This window comes from Cherax quadricarinatus, chromosome 30, assembly GCF_038502225.1.
Source record: "Cherax quadricarinatus isolate ZL_2023a chromosome 30, ASM3850222v1, whole genome shotgun sequence".
NCBI classification, from domain to species: Eukaryota; Metazoa; Arthropoda; class Malacostraca; order Decapoda; family Parastacidae; genus Cherax; species Cherax quadricarinatus.
In genome coordinates this window covers 36789453-36805489 of record NC_091321.1, presented here as the reverse complement: position 1 = coordinate 36805489, position 16037 = coordinate 36789453, and the positions used below count along the sequence as shown (strand labels likewise).

Here is a 16037-nt window from a genome sequence, read left to right as displayed (position 1 = left end):
AAATAAGAAATGGGGTTCGTAGTGGAGTAGTGACGGTCTGGCGCTGACTAGGCCTAGTGGTTATGGTGGCTGGACCTCCAGCCAGCTGTTTCTTGTGTACCTTCATTTGGGCATTTAGGATTAAGGTGTTTCTAGAGTGTGTATATAGTGTTATGTTGAATAAATAGATATATTTTCCTAACTGGGATTTTTGCCTAACCCTCTGTTAACCAATCCATTGAAGTAACTCATACTGGTTTAGCGCTTTCTGTTTTGACTGGGATAGCCTCGGGTGGCCTGTTTATGCTTGAGATGTGTGTAAATTTTACCTTTGCCCTTAGACAAGGTTCAAGCCCCCAGCTATCCCACATTTCTCCGTAACATAAGTAACTGCTTCACTACACGAACTTTGACGTATAGAACCTCACGTCCCTTACAGAACTTTTCTTCCCTCACTTCAGATCCCATTTCCAACTAGCTGTTTATAGACCCAGCACTATTTTATATCCGACAGTGCTGTATGACCCTTGTCAGTTTAGCGCTTTGTTTGATTATAATAATAATAATAATAATAATAATAATAATAATAATAATAATAATAATAATAATAATAATAAAAATAATAACAATAATAATAATAATAATAATAATAATAATAATAATAATAATAATAATAATAATAATAATAATAATAATAATAATAATAATAATGATAATAATAATAATAATTCCTTGGATCAAAAGACCTTCCTTAGCATAACGGCACCAATCTTAAATGGCAGTGCAGAAAAAATATAGGAAATATAGCAGAGGTCATTTCGGTCAGCAAAAGAAGTGGTGACACCGTCCAGTAAACCTGTGAGGGTCAGCAAAAGGAGTAATGAATGCTCGATCCTCCGTCTACTTAGTCTCTGTGAGAAAATCAGCAAATAGAGTCTAGATTGAGGAAATCCCGTACCAGATGTTTTTAAGCACATGTCTCGGAGGCACTTTGTACCAGCAACATCAACAACAGCTGTAGTTGTTCCCATGGATGGCCTGGTATATATACCACCATCTCTTCCCTCACTCTTCACTTTTAACAACACCCCGTCACCTCTCCTCCCACAAGGTAACCATCTATTATACCTTCTCCATCATCACTATTCGCTTTTAGCAAGACTACCTCCATTAATTTACCACCTCTCACATTCACCATAATCACAACCACCATTTTCACCTTCAAGGTGATGATGATGGTAGTTATAATCATTATTTACCTCATAATCAAGGTTACAACTCCACCGTCATCGGACTGACAAATTGTGATCAACACCAACAAGTATGGAAATGAGATATGAGGAATTAGAACAGTTATTTTGGAGAAGTTTGTCCAACCATGACTTTGTCCATCTAATACAGAGAACAGAAAACAGTTAATATAGTGTGTGGGATCAGGCGCTACCTGAGCTGTGGGAAGAATATTCGGTGATGGAAGTGTTCTGTTTCAGTATAATGTGTTCACAAAGAATATTTAAGATAATGAAACTATTTGTATTTTGATCGATGCCATATATCGTTTGCAATGAAAGTCGGATTTTATGATAAGTCTAACTTTTTTGTAACTTCATGAGATGATTGTAGGCGTTGTGGTTTGTGGTACTTCAGTTAGTTGGATCATCCTTTTAGCAAGTGTGTATGTGTTTAGTGATCCATTGTTTAAGGATCCAAGAAGTTTCACCCCATAAATAGTTTATCAGATCCTCCCTTCATGGAATAGTGTACATTTCAGCGCTGGATTCACTGTGCTGTGTGTTCTCTGTGTTACTAGGTTCTAGAGTTTGTTGTAAGTAATTCTAGATAAGTGGGTATTGATTTAGCAATAAAGTTGTCGATAGTCCTCAGAAATCTGTCCTACTGGGAGAATAACATATCAGTCTAGAGTCTTCCTCTGTCTGCCAATGTGAAAGATTTTATCTGCCTTTCTTCTAAATCGTTGATAAAATAGTTGGAAAAAGTGTTTGATATATAACTGTATTCTCCACTGAGTAGCACAGTTTGTGATTCAATAACCCCTTAATGACGGCTTCTCTCTTAGTGCATGTGTTATGGGATGATAAATAGTGAAATAAGTCATCTTTGTTTGTGAGTTTTCCATATTCTAAAATCCAATTTTAGGTAATTTCATAGAATTATAACATCAGGAAAGAGGTATGAGTTTATTCTGTTGTTTCTCCGTGTGATTCTGTAAACATTGTTCCACACTGATGATAGTTTTAGAGACCCAGTAGTGTCTTGAATATCTTTTACATATTATTCCTTAGTTTCTCGTAGTGAGTATAATTTCATCGTCTCCTGCAGGAGCTCAATATACATGTTGACTATGACAGCACTAGGGGTTGAACCCACAGTTATTCCATATGACTAACTGTACCCATAGTCAACAAAAGAGAAACAGATGACAAAGTACCTGGCTGAAAATAGGAGGTCCAGATCATCTGTGACTGTTTTGGAAAAAGGAGAAGTTGAGTGGTGGGGAACCAGGTGAATAATGAAGTGGAATTATTGCTTGAATGTTTCTTATTAATGAACTTAATGTTCTAGATTTTGTCACAAACATTGTCAAAGTTTTTGAAGTGCTCTTGGCAGATTGTTTCCATGGGTTTTGATAAATGTTTTGCATGAGCAGGTCATACATGTAGACAGGCATAAACAAATTTAAAGTCCCTGCTTTTCAACCAAGCACAAATATTATTATTATTATTGTTATTATTATTATTATTATTATTATTATTATTATTATTATTATTATTATTATTATTATTATTATTATTATTATTATTATTATTATTATTATTATTATTGTTATCTAGTGTTTACTTTCTGTGTACAGATGAAGGTTGCTGTGTTGCTGCTGTGCTTCTTTGCCCTGGCTGCTGCTTACCCCTCATGGGAGGAGTTTAAGGTAATGCTGTTATTGTAGGTCTTTCATTACCTTCATGTTTTAAGTTACCACCATCATTTCCCTAACATATTAAGGTAACTCCTTCATTACCTTAACATATTAGGATCACATATTTATTACCTTAACATATTCAGGAAACTCGCTTAATATCGCAAAGTATTTTTGTATCGTAAGGGAATCCACTCATATTATGCAATAATGCTGTTGGTGACGGAATTAAAAGTCATAAGAGTAAATCTACTGGGTAATGAATGGTAGAGGATACTGAAGAATGTCAAAATTAACCAATTACACTATGTTCTGAATAATATTGAATGTTGAAAAGACTCAACAGCTCATGTTAGCAAAAATGTAAGTGCAAGACAACAGTGTCTTGAAGTCCGCAGTAACACCAATGTACTCCTTGCAATTGTACCGAAGTTTAAATAACAGAAATCCCGAGTCTGGGGACAAGAGATCGTCTAATGGGACTTTTATTATTGCTTCATTTCACTCGAAGGAGTAAACATAGAGTAGATCCAGCATCGACAAGTTTACTAACAAAGTCTCTTTTGTGTCCATTACATAAAGTTGTCGTTACCATTATATCAAAGATAAATTATCCTGACAAGCTGATAAATAAGACACGTGAACATCACCTGGGTATCTTTATTGTGGACACCAGGAGCTTTATCACTGTAATACTGAATCACCATAACAGAAGTATTTGAACAAGTGGAGAGATGTAGTGTACGTGAACATATGTGGCATCACCTACCTCCTCTAGTGATCCACACCTCACATACCTCCTCTAGTGACCCACACGTCACCTACCTCATCTAGTGATCCGCACGTGACCTACCTCCTCTAGTGATCCACACTTGGCCTACGTCCTCCAGTAATCCACACCTCACCTACCTCCTATAGTGACCCACACCTCAAAACCTCCTCTATTGACCCACACGTCACCTACCTCATCTAGTGATCCACACGTCACCTACCACCTCTAGTGATCCACACCTCACCTACCTCCTCCAGTGATCCACACCTCACCTACCTCCACTAGTGATCCGCACGCCACCTACCTCCTCTAGTGATCCACACATCACCTACCTCCTCTAGTGATCCACACGTCACCTACCTCCTCTAGTGATCCACACGTCACCTACCTCCTCTAGTGATCCACACGTCACCTACCTCCTCTAGTGATCCACACGTCACCTACCTCCTCTAGTGATCCACACGTCACCTACCTCCTCTAGTGATCCACACGTCACCTACCTCCTCTAGTGATCCACACGTCACCTACCTCCTCTAGTGATCCACACGTCACCTACCTCCTCTAGTGATCCACACGTCACCTACCTCCTCTAGTGATCCACACGTCACCTACCTCCTCTAGTGATCCACACGTCACCTACCTCCTCTAGTGATCCACACGTCACCTACCTCCTCTAGTGATCCACACGTCACCTACCTCCTCTAGTGATCCACACGTCACCTACCTCCTCTAGTGATCCACACGTCACCTACCTCCTCTAGTGATCCACACGTCACCTACCTCCTCTAGTGATCCACACGTCACCTACCTCCTCTAGTGATCCACACGTCACCTACCTCCTCTAGTGATCCACACGTCACCTACCTCCTCTAGTGATCCACACGTCACCTACCTCCTCTAGTGATCCACACGTCACCTACCTCCTCTAGTGATCCACACGTCACCTACCTCCTCTAGTGATCCACACGTCACCTACCTCCTCTAGTGATCCACACGTCACCTACCTCCTCTAGTGATCCACACGTCACCTACCTCCTCTAGTGATCCACACGTCACCTACCTCCTCTAGTGATCCACACGTCACCTACCTCCTCTAGTGATCCACACGTCACCTACCTCCTCTAGTGATCCACACGTCACCTACCTCCTCTAGTGATCCACACGTCACCTACCTCCTCTAGTGATCCACACGTCACCTACCTCCTCTAGTGATCCACACGTCACCTACCTCCTCTAGTGATCCACACGTCACCTACCTCCTCTAGTGATCCACACGTCACCTACCTCCTCTAGTGATCCACACGTCACCTACCTCCTCTAGTGATCCACACGTCACCTACCTCCTCTAGTGATCCACACGTCACCTACCTCCTCTAGTGATCCACACGTCACCTACCTCCTCTAGTGATCCACACGTCACCTACCTCCTCTAGTGATCCACACGTCACCTACCTCCTCTAGTGATCCACACGTCACCTACCTCCTCTAGTGATCCACACGTCACCTACCTCCTCTAGTGATCCACACGTCACCTACCTCCTCTAGTGATCCACACGTCACCTACCTCCTCTAGTGATCCACACGTCAACTACCTCCTCTAGTGATCCACACGTCAACTACCTCCTCTAGTGATCCACACGTCACCTACCTCCTCTAGTGATCCACACGTCACCTACCTCCTCTAGTGATCCACACGTCACCTACCTCCTCTAGTGATCCACACGTCACCTACCTCCTCTAGTGATCCACACGTCACCTACCTCCTCTAGTGATCCACACGTCACCTACCTCCTCTAGTGATCCACACATCACCTACCTTCTCTAGTGATCCGCACGCCACGTACATCCTCTAGTGATCCGCACGCCACCTACCTCCTCTAGTGATCCACACGTCACCTACCTCCTCTAGTGATCCACACGTCACCTACCTCCTCTAGTGATCCACACGTCACCTACCTCCTCTAGTGATCCACACGTCACCTACCTCCTCTAGTGATCCACACGTCACCTACCTCCTCTAGTGATCAACACGTCAACTACCTCCTCTAGTGATCCACACGTCACACTACCTCCTCTAGTGATCCACACGTACCTACCTCCTCTAGTGATCCACACATGACCTACCTCCTCTAGTGATCCACACGTCACCTACCTCCTCTAGTGATCCACACATCACCTACCTTCTCTAGTGATCCACACGTCACCTACATCCTCTAGTGATCCGCACGCCACCTACCTCCTCTAGTGATCCACACGTCACCTACCTCCTCTAGTGATCCACACGTCACCTACCTCCTCTAGTGATCCACACGTCACCTACCTCCTCTAGTGATCCACACGTCACCTACCTCCTCTAGTGATCCACACGTCAACTACCTCCTCTAGTGATCCACACGTCACCTACCTCCTCTAGTGATCCACACGTCAACCCTACCTCCTCTAGTGATCCACACGTCACCTACCTCCTCTAGTGATCCACACGTCAACTACCTCCTCTAGTGATCCACACGTCACCTACCTCCTCTAGTGATCCACACGTCACCTACCTCCTCTAGTGATCCACACGTCACCTACCTCCTCTAGTGATCCACACGTCAACTACCTCCTCTAGTGATCCACACGTCACCTACCTCCTCTAGTGATCCACACGTCACCTACCTCCTCTAGTGATCCACACGTCACCTACCTCCTCTAGTGATCCACACGTCACCTACCTCCTCTAGTGATCTACACGTCACCTACCTCCTCTAGTGATCCACACGTCACCTACCTCCTCTAGTGATCCACACGTCACCTACCTCCTCTAGTGATCCACACGTCACCTACCTCCTCTAGTGATCCACACGTCACCTACCTCCTCTAGTGATCCACACGTCAACTACCTCCTCTAGTGATCCACACGTCACCTACCTCCTCTAGTGATCCACACGTCACCTACCTCCTCTAGTGATCCACACGTCACCTACCTCCTCTAGTGATCCACACGTCACCTACCTCCTCTAGTGATCTACACGTCACCTACCTCCTCTAGTGATCCACACGTCAACTACCTCCTCTAGTGATCCACACGTCACCTACCTCCTCTAGTGATCCACACGTCAACTACCTCCTCTAGTGATCCACACGTCACCTACCTCCTCTAGTGATCCACACGTCAACTACCTCCTCTAGTGATCCACACGTCACCTACCTCCTCTAGTGATCCACACGTCACCTACCTCCTCTAGTGATCCACACGTCACCTACCTCCTCTAGTGATCCACACGTCACCTACCTCCTCTAGTGATCCACACGTCACCTACCTCCTCTAGTGATCCACACGTCACCTACCTCCTCTAGTGATCCACACGTCACCTACCTCCTCTAGTGATCCACACGTCAACTACCTCCTCTAGTGATCCACACGTCACCTACCTCCTCTAGTGATTCACACGTCACCTACCTCCTTTAGTGATCCACACGTCACCTACCTCAAGTGACCCACACCTCACCTACCTCCTCTAGTGATCCACACATGACCTACCTCCTCTAGTGATCCACACGTCACCTACCTCCTCTAGTGATCCACACGTCACCTACCTCCTCTAGTGTTCCACACGTCACCTACCTCCTCTAGTGATCCACACGTGACCTGCCTTCTCTAGTGATCCACACGTCACCTACCTCCTCTAGTGATCCACACGTCACCTACCTCCTCAAGTGACCCACACCTCACCTACCTCCTCTAGTGATCCACACGTGACCTGCCTTCTCTAGTGATCCACACGTCACCTACCTCCTCTAGTGATCCACACGTCACCTACCTCCTCTAGTGATCCACACGTCACCTACCTCCTCTAGTGATCCATCATTTATGCAAGAAGACTTAACATACATCACATTCATAAGATTAGAAAAGAAGCTATAATTACTATCCAGTTAGTTATTGCAATGGAAAACGAAAGTAAACTATTATTTCTTATGATTTATTCAGGTTACCCACAGCTACTATTATGTACTCTGACATATAAGTATTTTACTTACCAGGCCACTCACAGCCGCAAGTATGTGGATGCTGAGGAGGAGAAATATCGCAGAAGCGTCTTCGAGGAAAACCTTGAGTATGTGAAAGAGTTCAATGAGAAGTATGAGAGAGGAGAGGTGAGCTTCACTCTGGCCATGAACAAGTTTGCTGACATGGTAAGTTACTTTACAATGTCTTCCTCTTCAAGGAAACTTGTTAGTTTTGTTGCATAAGGAAAAAGATTGGGTCTATATTTAGTTTAAGAACTTTAGAAAGTGTGGTGATACATTTTAGTTTATGGTATACCATATCCAGTTGCTGGTTGTCATGAAAGATAATTTTATGTTGGCCAAAAAAAAAATTAAAGATTTTTTTTTTGGTGTATCTTAGGTTAAGCTAGGTAAAGCTAGGCTTAGTTTGGTTGGGTTTTAACCCAGTCTAAAGCAACCCAAAACAAAATAAACCAACTCTAACCAAAACAACTGAACCTAATCAAGTTCAGCCCTAGCTTCTAATGTAAACCAAACCCTCCATCATGTAACCTAGCTCAAACATTAACTGAGCGAATCATTTTTCTTCAGTTTTACTCACATTTACTTCGCTTTCATTTACTCTGTTCTTAACTTGTCGTTATCACTAGTAATCATTTCATTAGGTGTAATTTAACACGAATATACTCGCTAGGTATTAGTCTTCTCTATGTTGTTTGTTGTCTAATTGTATTATTACTCACTTGACTCTCATGAGCTACACTGAGAGTAAAAGGTAGATGGGATACAAGGAGAATAGAAGCATCACGGAAGAGAGAGGTGAATGTTTATAAACTAAAAGAGGAGGCAGTTAGGGTAAGATATAAACAGCTATTGTAGGATAGATGGGCTAATGAGAGCATAGGCAATGGGGTCGAAGAGGTATGGAGTAGGTTTAAATTGCAGTGTTAGAGTGTTCAGCAGAAGTTTGTGGTTACAGGAAAGTAGGTGTGGGAGGGAAGAGGAGCGATTGGGGGAATGATGATGTAAAGGAGAAAAAGTTAGCATATGAGAAGTTTTTACAAAGTAGAAGTGATGCAAGGATGTTAAGAGAGTGGTGAAGCAATGTAAAAAGAGAGCAAATGAGAGAGTGGGTGAGATGTTATCAACAAATTTTGTTGAAAATAAGAAAAAGTTTTGGAGTGAGATTAACAATTTGACGAAGCCTAGAGAAGAACTAGATTTGTCAGTTAAAAATAGGAGAGGAGAGTTATTAAATGGAGAGTTAGAGGTATTGGGAAGATGGAAGGAATATTTTGAAGAATTGTTAAATGTTGATGAAGATAGGGAAGCTGTGATTTCGTGTATAGGCCAAGGAGGAATAACATCTTGTAGGAGTGAGGAAGAGCCAGTTGTGAGTGTGGGGGAAGTTCGTGAGGCAGTAGGTAAAATGAAAGGGGGTATGGCAGCCGGGATTGATGGGATGAAGATAGAAATGTTAAAAGCAGGTGGGGATATAGTTTTGGAGTGGTTGGTGCAATTGTTTAATAAATGTATGGAAGAGGGTAAGGTACCTAGGAATTAGCGGAGAGCATGCATGGTTCCTTTGTATAAAGGCAAAGGGGACAAATGAGAGTGCAAAAATTATAGGGAGTTAAGTCTGTTGAGTATACCTGGTGAAGTGAATGGTAGAGTAAGACGGAGAATAGGATAGCAGACGAACAAGGAGGCTTTAGGAAAGGTAGGGGGTGTGTGGACCAGGTGTTTACAGTGAAACATATAAGTGAACAGTATTTAGATAAGGCTAAAGAGGCTTTTGTGGCATTTATGGATTTAGAAAAGGCGTATGACAGGGTGGATAGGGGGGCAATGTGGCAGATGTTGCAGGTGTATGGTGGACGAGGTAGGTTACTGAAAGCAGTGAAGAGTTTTTACGAGGATAGTGAGACTCAAGTTAGAGTATGTAGGAAAGAGGGAGATTATTTTCCAGTAAAAGTAGGCCTTAGACAAGGATGTGTGATGTCACCGTGGTTGTTTAATATATTTATAAATGAGGTTGGCAAGAGGCGTGGAGTTAAAAGATAAAGAATCACACATGAAGTGGGAGTTGTCAAAGTTGCTCTTTGCTGATGACACTCTGCTCTTGGGAGATTCTGAAGAGAAGTTGCAGAGATAGGTGGATGAATTTGGTAGGGTATGCAAAAGAAGAAAATTAAAAGTGAATTCAGGAAAGAGTAAGGTTATGAGGATAACAAAAAGATTAGGTGATGAAAGATTGGATATCAGATTGGAGGGAGAGAGTTCGGAGGAGGTGAATGTATTCAGATATTTGGGAGTGGACGTGTCAGCGGATGGGTCTATGAAAGATGAGGTGAATCATAGAATTGATGAGGGGAAAAGGGTGAGTGGTGCACTTAGGAGTCTGTGGAGACAAAGAACTTTGTCCTTGGAGGCAAAGAGGGGAATGTATGAGAGTGTAGTTCTACCAAGGCTCTTATATGGGTGTGAAGCATGGGTGATGAATGTTGCAGCGAGGAAAAGGCTGGAGACAGTGGAGATGTCATGTCTGAGGGCAATGTGTGGTGTGAATATAATGCAGAGAAATCGTAGTTTGGAAGTTAGGAAGAGGTGCGGGATTACCAAAACTGTTGTCCAGACTGCTGAGGAAGGGTTGTTGAGGTGGTTCAGACATGTAGAGAGAATGGAGCGAAACAGAATGACTTCAAGAGTGTATCTGTAGTGGAAGGAAGGCGGGGTAGGGGTCGGCCTAGGAAAAGTTGGAGGGAGGAGGTAAAGGAGGTTTTGTGTTCGAGGGGCTTGGACTTCCAGCACGCATGCGTGAGCGTGTTTGATAATTGTGAATGGAGGCAAATGGTTTTTAATGTTTGACGTGCTGTTGGAGTGTCAGCAAAGTAACATTTATGAAGGGGTTCAGGGAAACCGGCAGGCCGGACTTGAGTCCTGGAGATGGGAAGTACAGTGCCTGCACTCTGAAGGAGGGGTGTTAATGTTGCAGTTTAAAAACTGTAGTGTAAAGCACCCTTCTGGCAAGACAGTGATAGAGTGAATGATGGTGAAAGTTTTTCTTTTTCGGGCCACCCTGCCTTGGTGGGAATCGGCCAGTGTGTTAATAAATAAATAACTTTCTTTTCATAAAAGTATATAAAGTATGTGGCTAATATCTCCCAAACTAACAATTTACACAAGTAATAAATATCATTACTTGGTAATGGATACATTGTTTGTATTATAAAACTGAAAATATGTATTGTTAGGTGAAGCTCCAACACTTGATAGTGACCAAAGATTTATATAATTTATCTTTCATATACAACACATAGTGAGATATTATATATTTATTTAAATTAAAGGACATATTGGAAACAAGTGATTTTATTTCGCTGCCGAAGTGGCAGCGATAAGTTGACTTATCTATTGCAAGAAATATTAGGAAATCTGTTTAATATTACGGGTATCGTATTTTCATTAAAAAATGTCCCGATTTATCACATAGGTTATTATTATACTGTCTTTCTATATATTCCTCAAAAGGTGGAAAAGTAAATACATAATATTCAAGATAATGACAATAAGAATGACCAAATACTTGCATTTGGTTTGATTATCTGAGTGTGTCATCCAAAATACCAGAAGTACTTGTTCCAAAGCATAATTTCTCACGCTTCTAAATGTATTCATATTACCTTCAGTTTCATCATTTACTTCTCTTTTAACGTAATTTATGATGATAGACATAAACACACCAAAGTTATTTTCTACATTTCTCTTCGGAGAATTTTTTTGGGCAAGCTTATCTACTTTATCATGATGAAATCCATAACATTTGCACATTACTTCTTTTTTTCTCTATTTTTTTAAGTATCTGTATTCGGCTTCTCCAATGAGCATGTAGTTAGTCATTACGCGTAATAAGAGCCTTCAGTAATGAGAGAATCAGTAATAGTCACAGTGTCAAGATCAGTCTCTTAGGTTAACTTTAGTACCATTAGGATGACAAACAATTCGGTTTTCATAGTAGACAGACGACCTGTTGGTAATCTCGCCAAACTCAATATAGTTTCTATTGTTCTTGTCAAGAGAGATAGCAACAATAGTATATGCAGACCTGCCAGTAGACTCCTGCTTACATCCGTCTGTGTGTATATAATTCGTGATAAATTATTACTAACAGTTAAGCAAGAAATTTCTATTTGAACAGTTGCCTTTGCAAGTGATTTAAAGATGAAATTAATTATTAATGATAAGTTTCTTGGAAGGAGCTTGGTAGTGTGTTATATTTAATAAATACAACTTCAATGGACGGGTGAAATGTTCGTGTAGTTTACAGTGATGCAATTTGTACAGGTTGTAAAAGTAGAAAATGCAAGTTAAGGAAGAAGCTTTAATTGAGGTAACGCTTTGTTGAACAGAGATTAGAGCTTGTTCTACAACCTGCATCTTTGTTGAACAGAGATAAGAGTTTGTTCTACAACCTGCATCTTTGTTGAACAGAGATTAGAGCTTGTTCTACAACCTGCATCTTTGTTGAACAGAGATAAGAGTTTGTTCTACAACCTGCATCTTTGTTGAACAGAGATAAGAGTTTGTTCTACAACCTGCATCTTTGTTGAACAGAGATAACCTGCATCTTGGATACAAGCATCTGTGTACTACATTTGTTAATATTGTTGGAATATGACAGACAAATGAAGAGTTCAACGCTGTGATGAAGGGATACAAGCGAGGAACTCACACTGAGCCCCACACCGTCTACCAAGTCAAGGAAGATGCTCCCAGGGCAGCTACTGTTGACTGGCGTACCGAAGGTGCTGTCACCGGTGTCAAGGACCAGGGGCAGTGTGGTTCATGCTGGTCCTTCTCTGCCGTAAGTGATTTATCTCATTTTGTGATTAGTTTATGAAAGTATGTAAGAAGAGCAATATTTTACTCATATCATTAACAGGCAGGACATTAATTCAAGAAACACCAAGAAAGCCAGTGTCACATATTTTTTTTTGTAGTTGTCCTTTGATTCTCTTGCCCAAGATGCCACCCACAACAGCCTGTTAATGCTATGGTACCTACTTACTGCTACGTAAGCTGGAACAACTGATTACAGGAAACATATTCAGTGTTATCACTCATACAGGGATCGATCCAGGATCCTTAAGAAGTTAGCCAAAGATACAAGCACAATGTATAGCTGTTGCAAAGTAACGGTGGACGGGAGGGAGATAAGTGGAGTAGTAGATAGATCCTGGTTATCAACGAACTATTACAGACAGCATAATGGGTTGAGAGGACTGAAAAACTCAACGGAAATAAGACTGAGTTTTTGATGACATCCTGACACCATCGATTTTTCCTAAGTAACTAAAGTTCCGGGTTAATAATCCACCACCACCACCATCGTGGCGATCACCGTGGTAACCACCTTGATGACCACCGTGATAACCATTGTTGTGATCACCGTGGTGACCACTGTGGTGACCACCTTGGTGACCACCGTGATAACCACCGTGGTGACCACCGTGATAACCACCGTGGGGACCACCGTGCTGACCACCGTGATCACCACCGTGGTGACCACCGTGATAACCACCGTGGTTATCACGGTGGTGACCACCGTGATAACCACCGTGGTGACCACCGTGGTGACCACCGTGGTGATCACCGTGGTGACCACCGTGGTGACCACCGTGGTGACCACCGTGGAGACCACCGTGGTGACCACCGTGGTGACCACCGTGGTGACCACCGTGGAGACCACCGTGGTGACCACCGTGGTGACCACCGTGGTGACCACCGTGGTGACCACCGTGGTGACCACCGTGGTGACCACCGTCGTGGTGATCACCGTGGTGACCACCGTGGTGACCACCGTGGTGACCACCGTGGTGACCACCGTGGAGACCACCGTGGTGACCACCGTGGTGACCACCGTGGTGACCACCGTGGTGACCACCGTGGTGACCACCGTGGTGACCACCGTGGAGACCACCGTGGTGACCACCGTGATAACCACCGTGGTGACCACCGTGATAACCACCGTGATAACCATCGTTGTGACCACCGTGGTGACCACCGTGGTGACCACCGTGGTGACCACCGTGATAACCACCGTGGTGACCACCGTGGTGACCACCGTGGTGACCACCGTGGTGACCACCGTGGTGACCACCGTGGTGACCACCGTGATAACCACCGTGGTGACCACCGTGGTGACCACCGTAGTGACCACCGTAGTGACCATGATGGTGATCACAGTGGTGACCACCGTGGTGACCACGGTGGTGACTACAGTGGTGACCACGGTGGTGACTACTGTGGTGACCACAGTGATGACCACAGTAGTGACCACATTAGTGACCACCGTGGTGACCACCGTGATAACCACCGTGGTGACCACCGTGATAACCACCGTGGTGACCACCGTGGTGACTACCGTGGTGACCACCGTGGTGACCACCGTGGTGACCACCGTGGTGACCACCGTGGTGACCACCGTGGTGACCACCGTGATAACCACCGTGGTGACCACCGTGATAACCACCGTGGTGACCACCGTGGTGACCACCGTGGTGACCACCGTGGTGACCACCGTGATAACCACCGTGGTGACCACCGTGATAACCACCGTGGTGACCACCGTGGTGACCACCGTGGTGACCACCGTGGTGACCACCGTGATAACCACCGTGGTGACCACCGTGATAACCACCGTGGTGACCACCGTGGTGACCACCGTGATAACCACCGTAGTGACCACCGTGGTGACCACCGTGGTGACCACCGTGGTGACCACCGTGGTGACCACCGTGGTGACCACCGTGGCGACCACCGTGGTGACCACCGTGGTGACCACCTTGATAACCACCGTGGGGACCACCGTGGTGACCACCGTGATAACCACCGTGGTGACCACCGTGGTGACCACCGTGATAACCACCGTGGTGACCACCGTGGTGACCACCGTGGTGACCACCGTGGTGACCACCGTGGTGACCACCGTGGTGACCACCGTGGTGACCACCGTGGTGACCACCGTGGTGACCACCGTGGTGACCACCGTGGTGACCACCGTGGTGACCACCGTGGTGACCACCGTGGTGACCACCGTGGTGACCACCTTGATAACCACCGTGGTGACCACCGTGGTGACCACCGTGGTGACCACCGTGATAACCACCGTGGTGACCACCGTGGTGACCACCGTGGTGACCACCGTGGTGACCACCGTGGTGACCACCGTGGTGACCACCGTGGTGACCACCGTGGTGACCACCGTGGTGACCACCGTGGTGACCACCTTGATAACCACCGTGGTGACCACCGTGGTGACCACCGTGGTGACCACCGTGGTGACCACCGTGGCGACCATCGTGATAACCATCGTGGTGACCATCGTGGTGACCATCGTGGTGACCATCGTGGTGACCATCGTGGTGACCATCGTGGTGACCATCGTGGTGACCATCGTGGTGACCATCGTGGTGACCATCGTGGTAACCATCGTGATAACCATCGTGGTGACCATCCTGGTGACCATCCTGGTGAACTTTGGAATCTCTTGCCAAACATCAACCTTTTACATATGTTTCAATGTATTTAAGTTACTAATTTGTTTTTCATAGGCTTATTCAGAAGATATGATTATATACAGCTATTTTAAGTAGTTTCTGAATATCACAGATTACTATAAAGTTAATTTTTTCTTAGTAATACTATGTTAAAAAAAATAGAATTGTAGAATTTGCTACTACTGTTTGTTCCATCTGTTAGTAAATTATTGTTCAATTATTATTTTATTTAACTTATAATCCAGTAGTTATTTCTGAGAATAAAAACAATTTAGCACATATATTACTCCTTTACTACTACAAGAAACAAGTATATAAAATACGTAGAAGTTAGTGTGGGTGGAACAGACGCTGGAGTTAGTTTCCACAAGCCATTTACTAGCAGTGATGTAACGAAGAACTTAAGCAGCTTCTCCCCTCCTGTCACAGACTGGTTCCCTGGAAGCTCAGCATTACTTCGCCACTGGTAAACTGATCAGCCTGTCAGAGCAGCAACTGGTTGACTGTGCTGGTGGACTGTACTTCAACCAGGGTTGTAACGGTGGTTGGGTCAACCAAGCCTTTAAGTACATTAGGGACCATGGATCTGAGAAAGAGACAGCTTACCCCTACACAGCAGTGGTAAGTTACTCTAGTACTCTAATAGTGAGTGAATGTGTGTTTATGTGTGCGTTGGCGTGAGTGTGTGTGCACGTATTAGTGTGTTAGTGTGTTTGTGACTGTCTTTGAGAAGGGGGGTTCACTGTATGTACGTTAGGCTACACAACTCTTCTGAAGGTTTTAAGAATTATCTGTCACTCTA

At 44.2% G+C, this 16037-nt stretch overlaps 1 protein-coding gene across 1 annotated transcript in view; it reads left to right on the top strand.

The window, feature by feature from the left end:
- Positions 1-997: 997 nt before the first annotated feature.
- Positions 998-16037, top strand: part of LOC128705191 (digestive cysteine proteinase 1-like) — an 18288-nt gene continuing 3248 nt past the window's right edge. Inside the window, exons 1-5 of the mRNA XM_070090110.1 lie at positions 998-1090; positions 2852-2923; positions 7710-7862; positions 12358-12540; positions 15665-15856. Of these exons, the coding sequence (XP_069946211.1) occupies positions 1013-1090; positions 2852-2923; positions 7710-7862; positions 12358-12540; positions 15665-15856 (678 nt within the window). The 5' untranslated portion in view covers positions 998-1012. The remainder of the gene's footprint in view (positions 1091-2851; positions 2924-7709; positions 7863-12357; positions 12541-15664; positions 15857-16037) is intronic.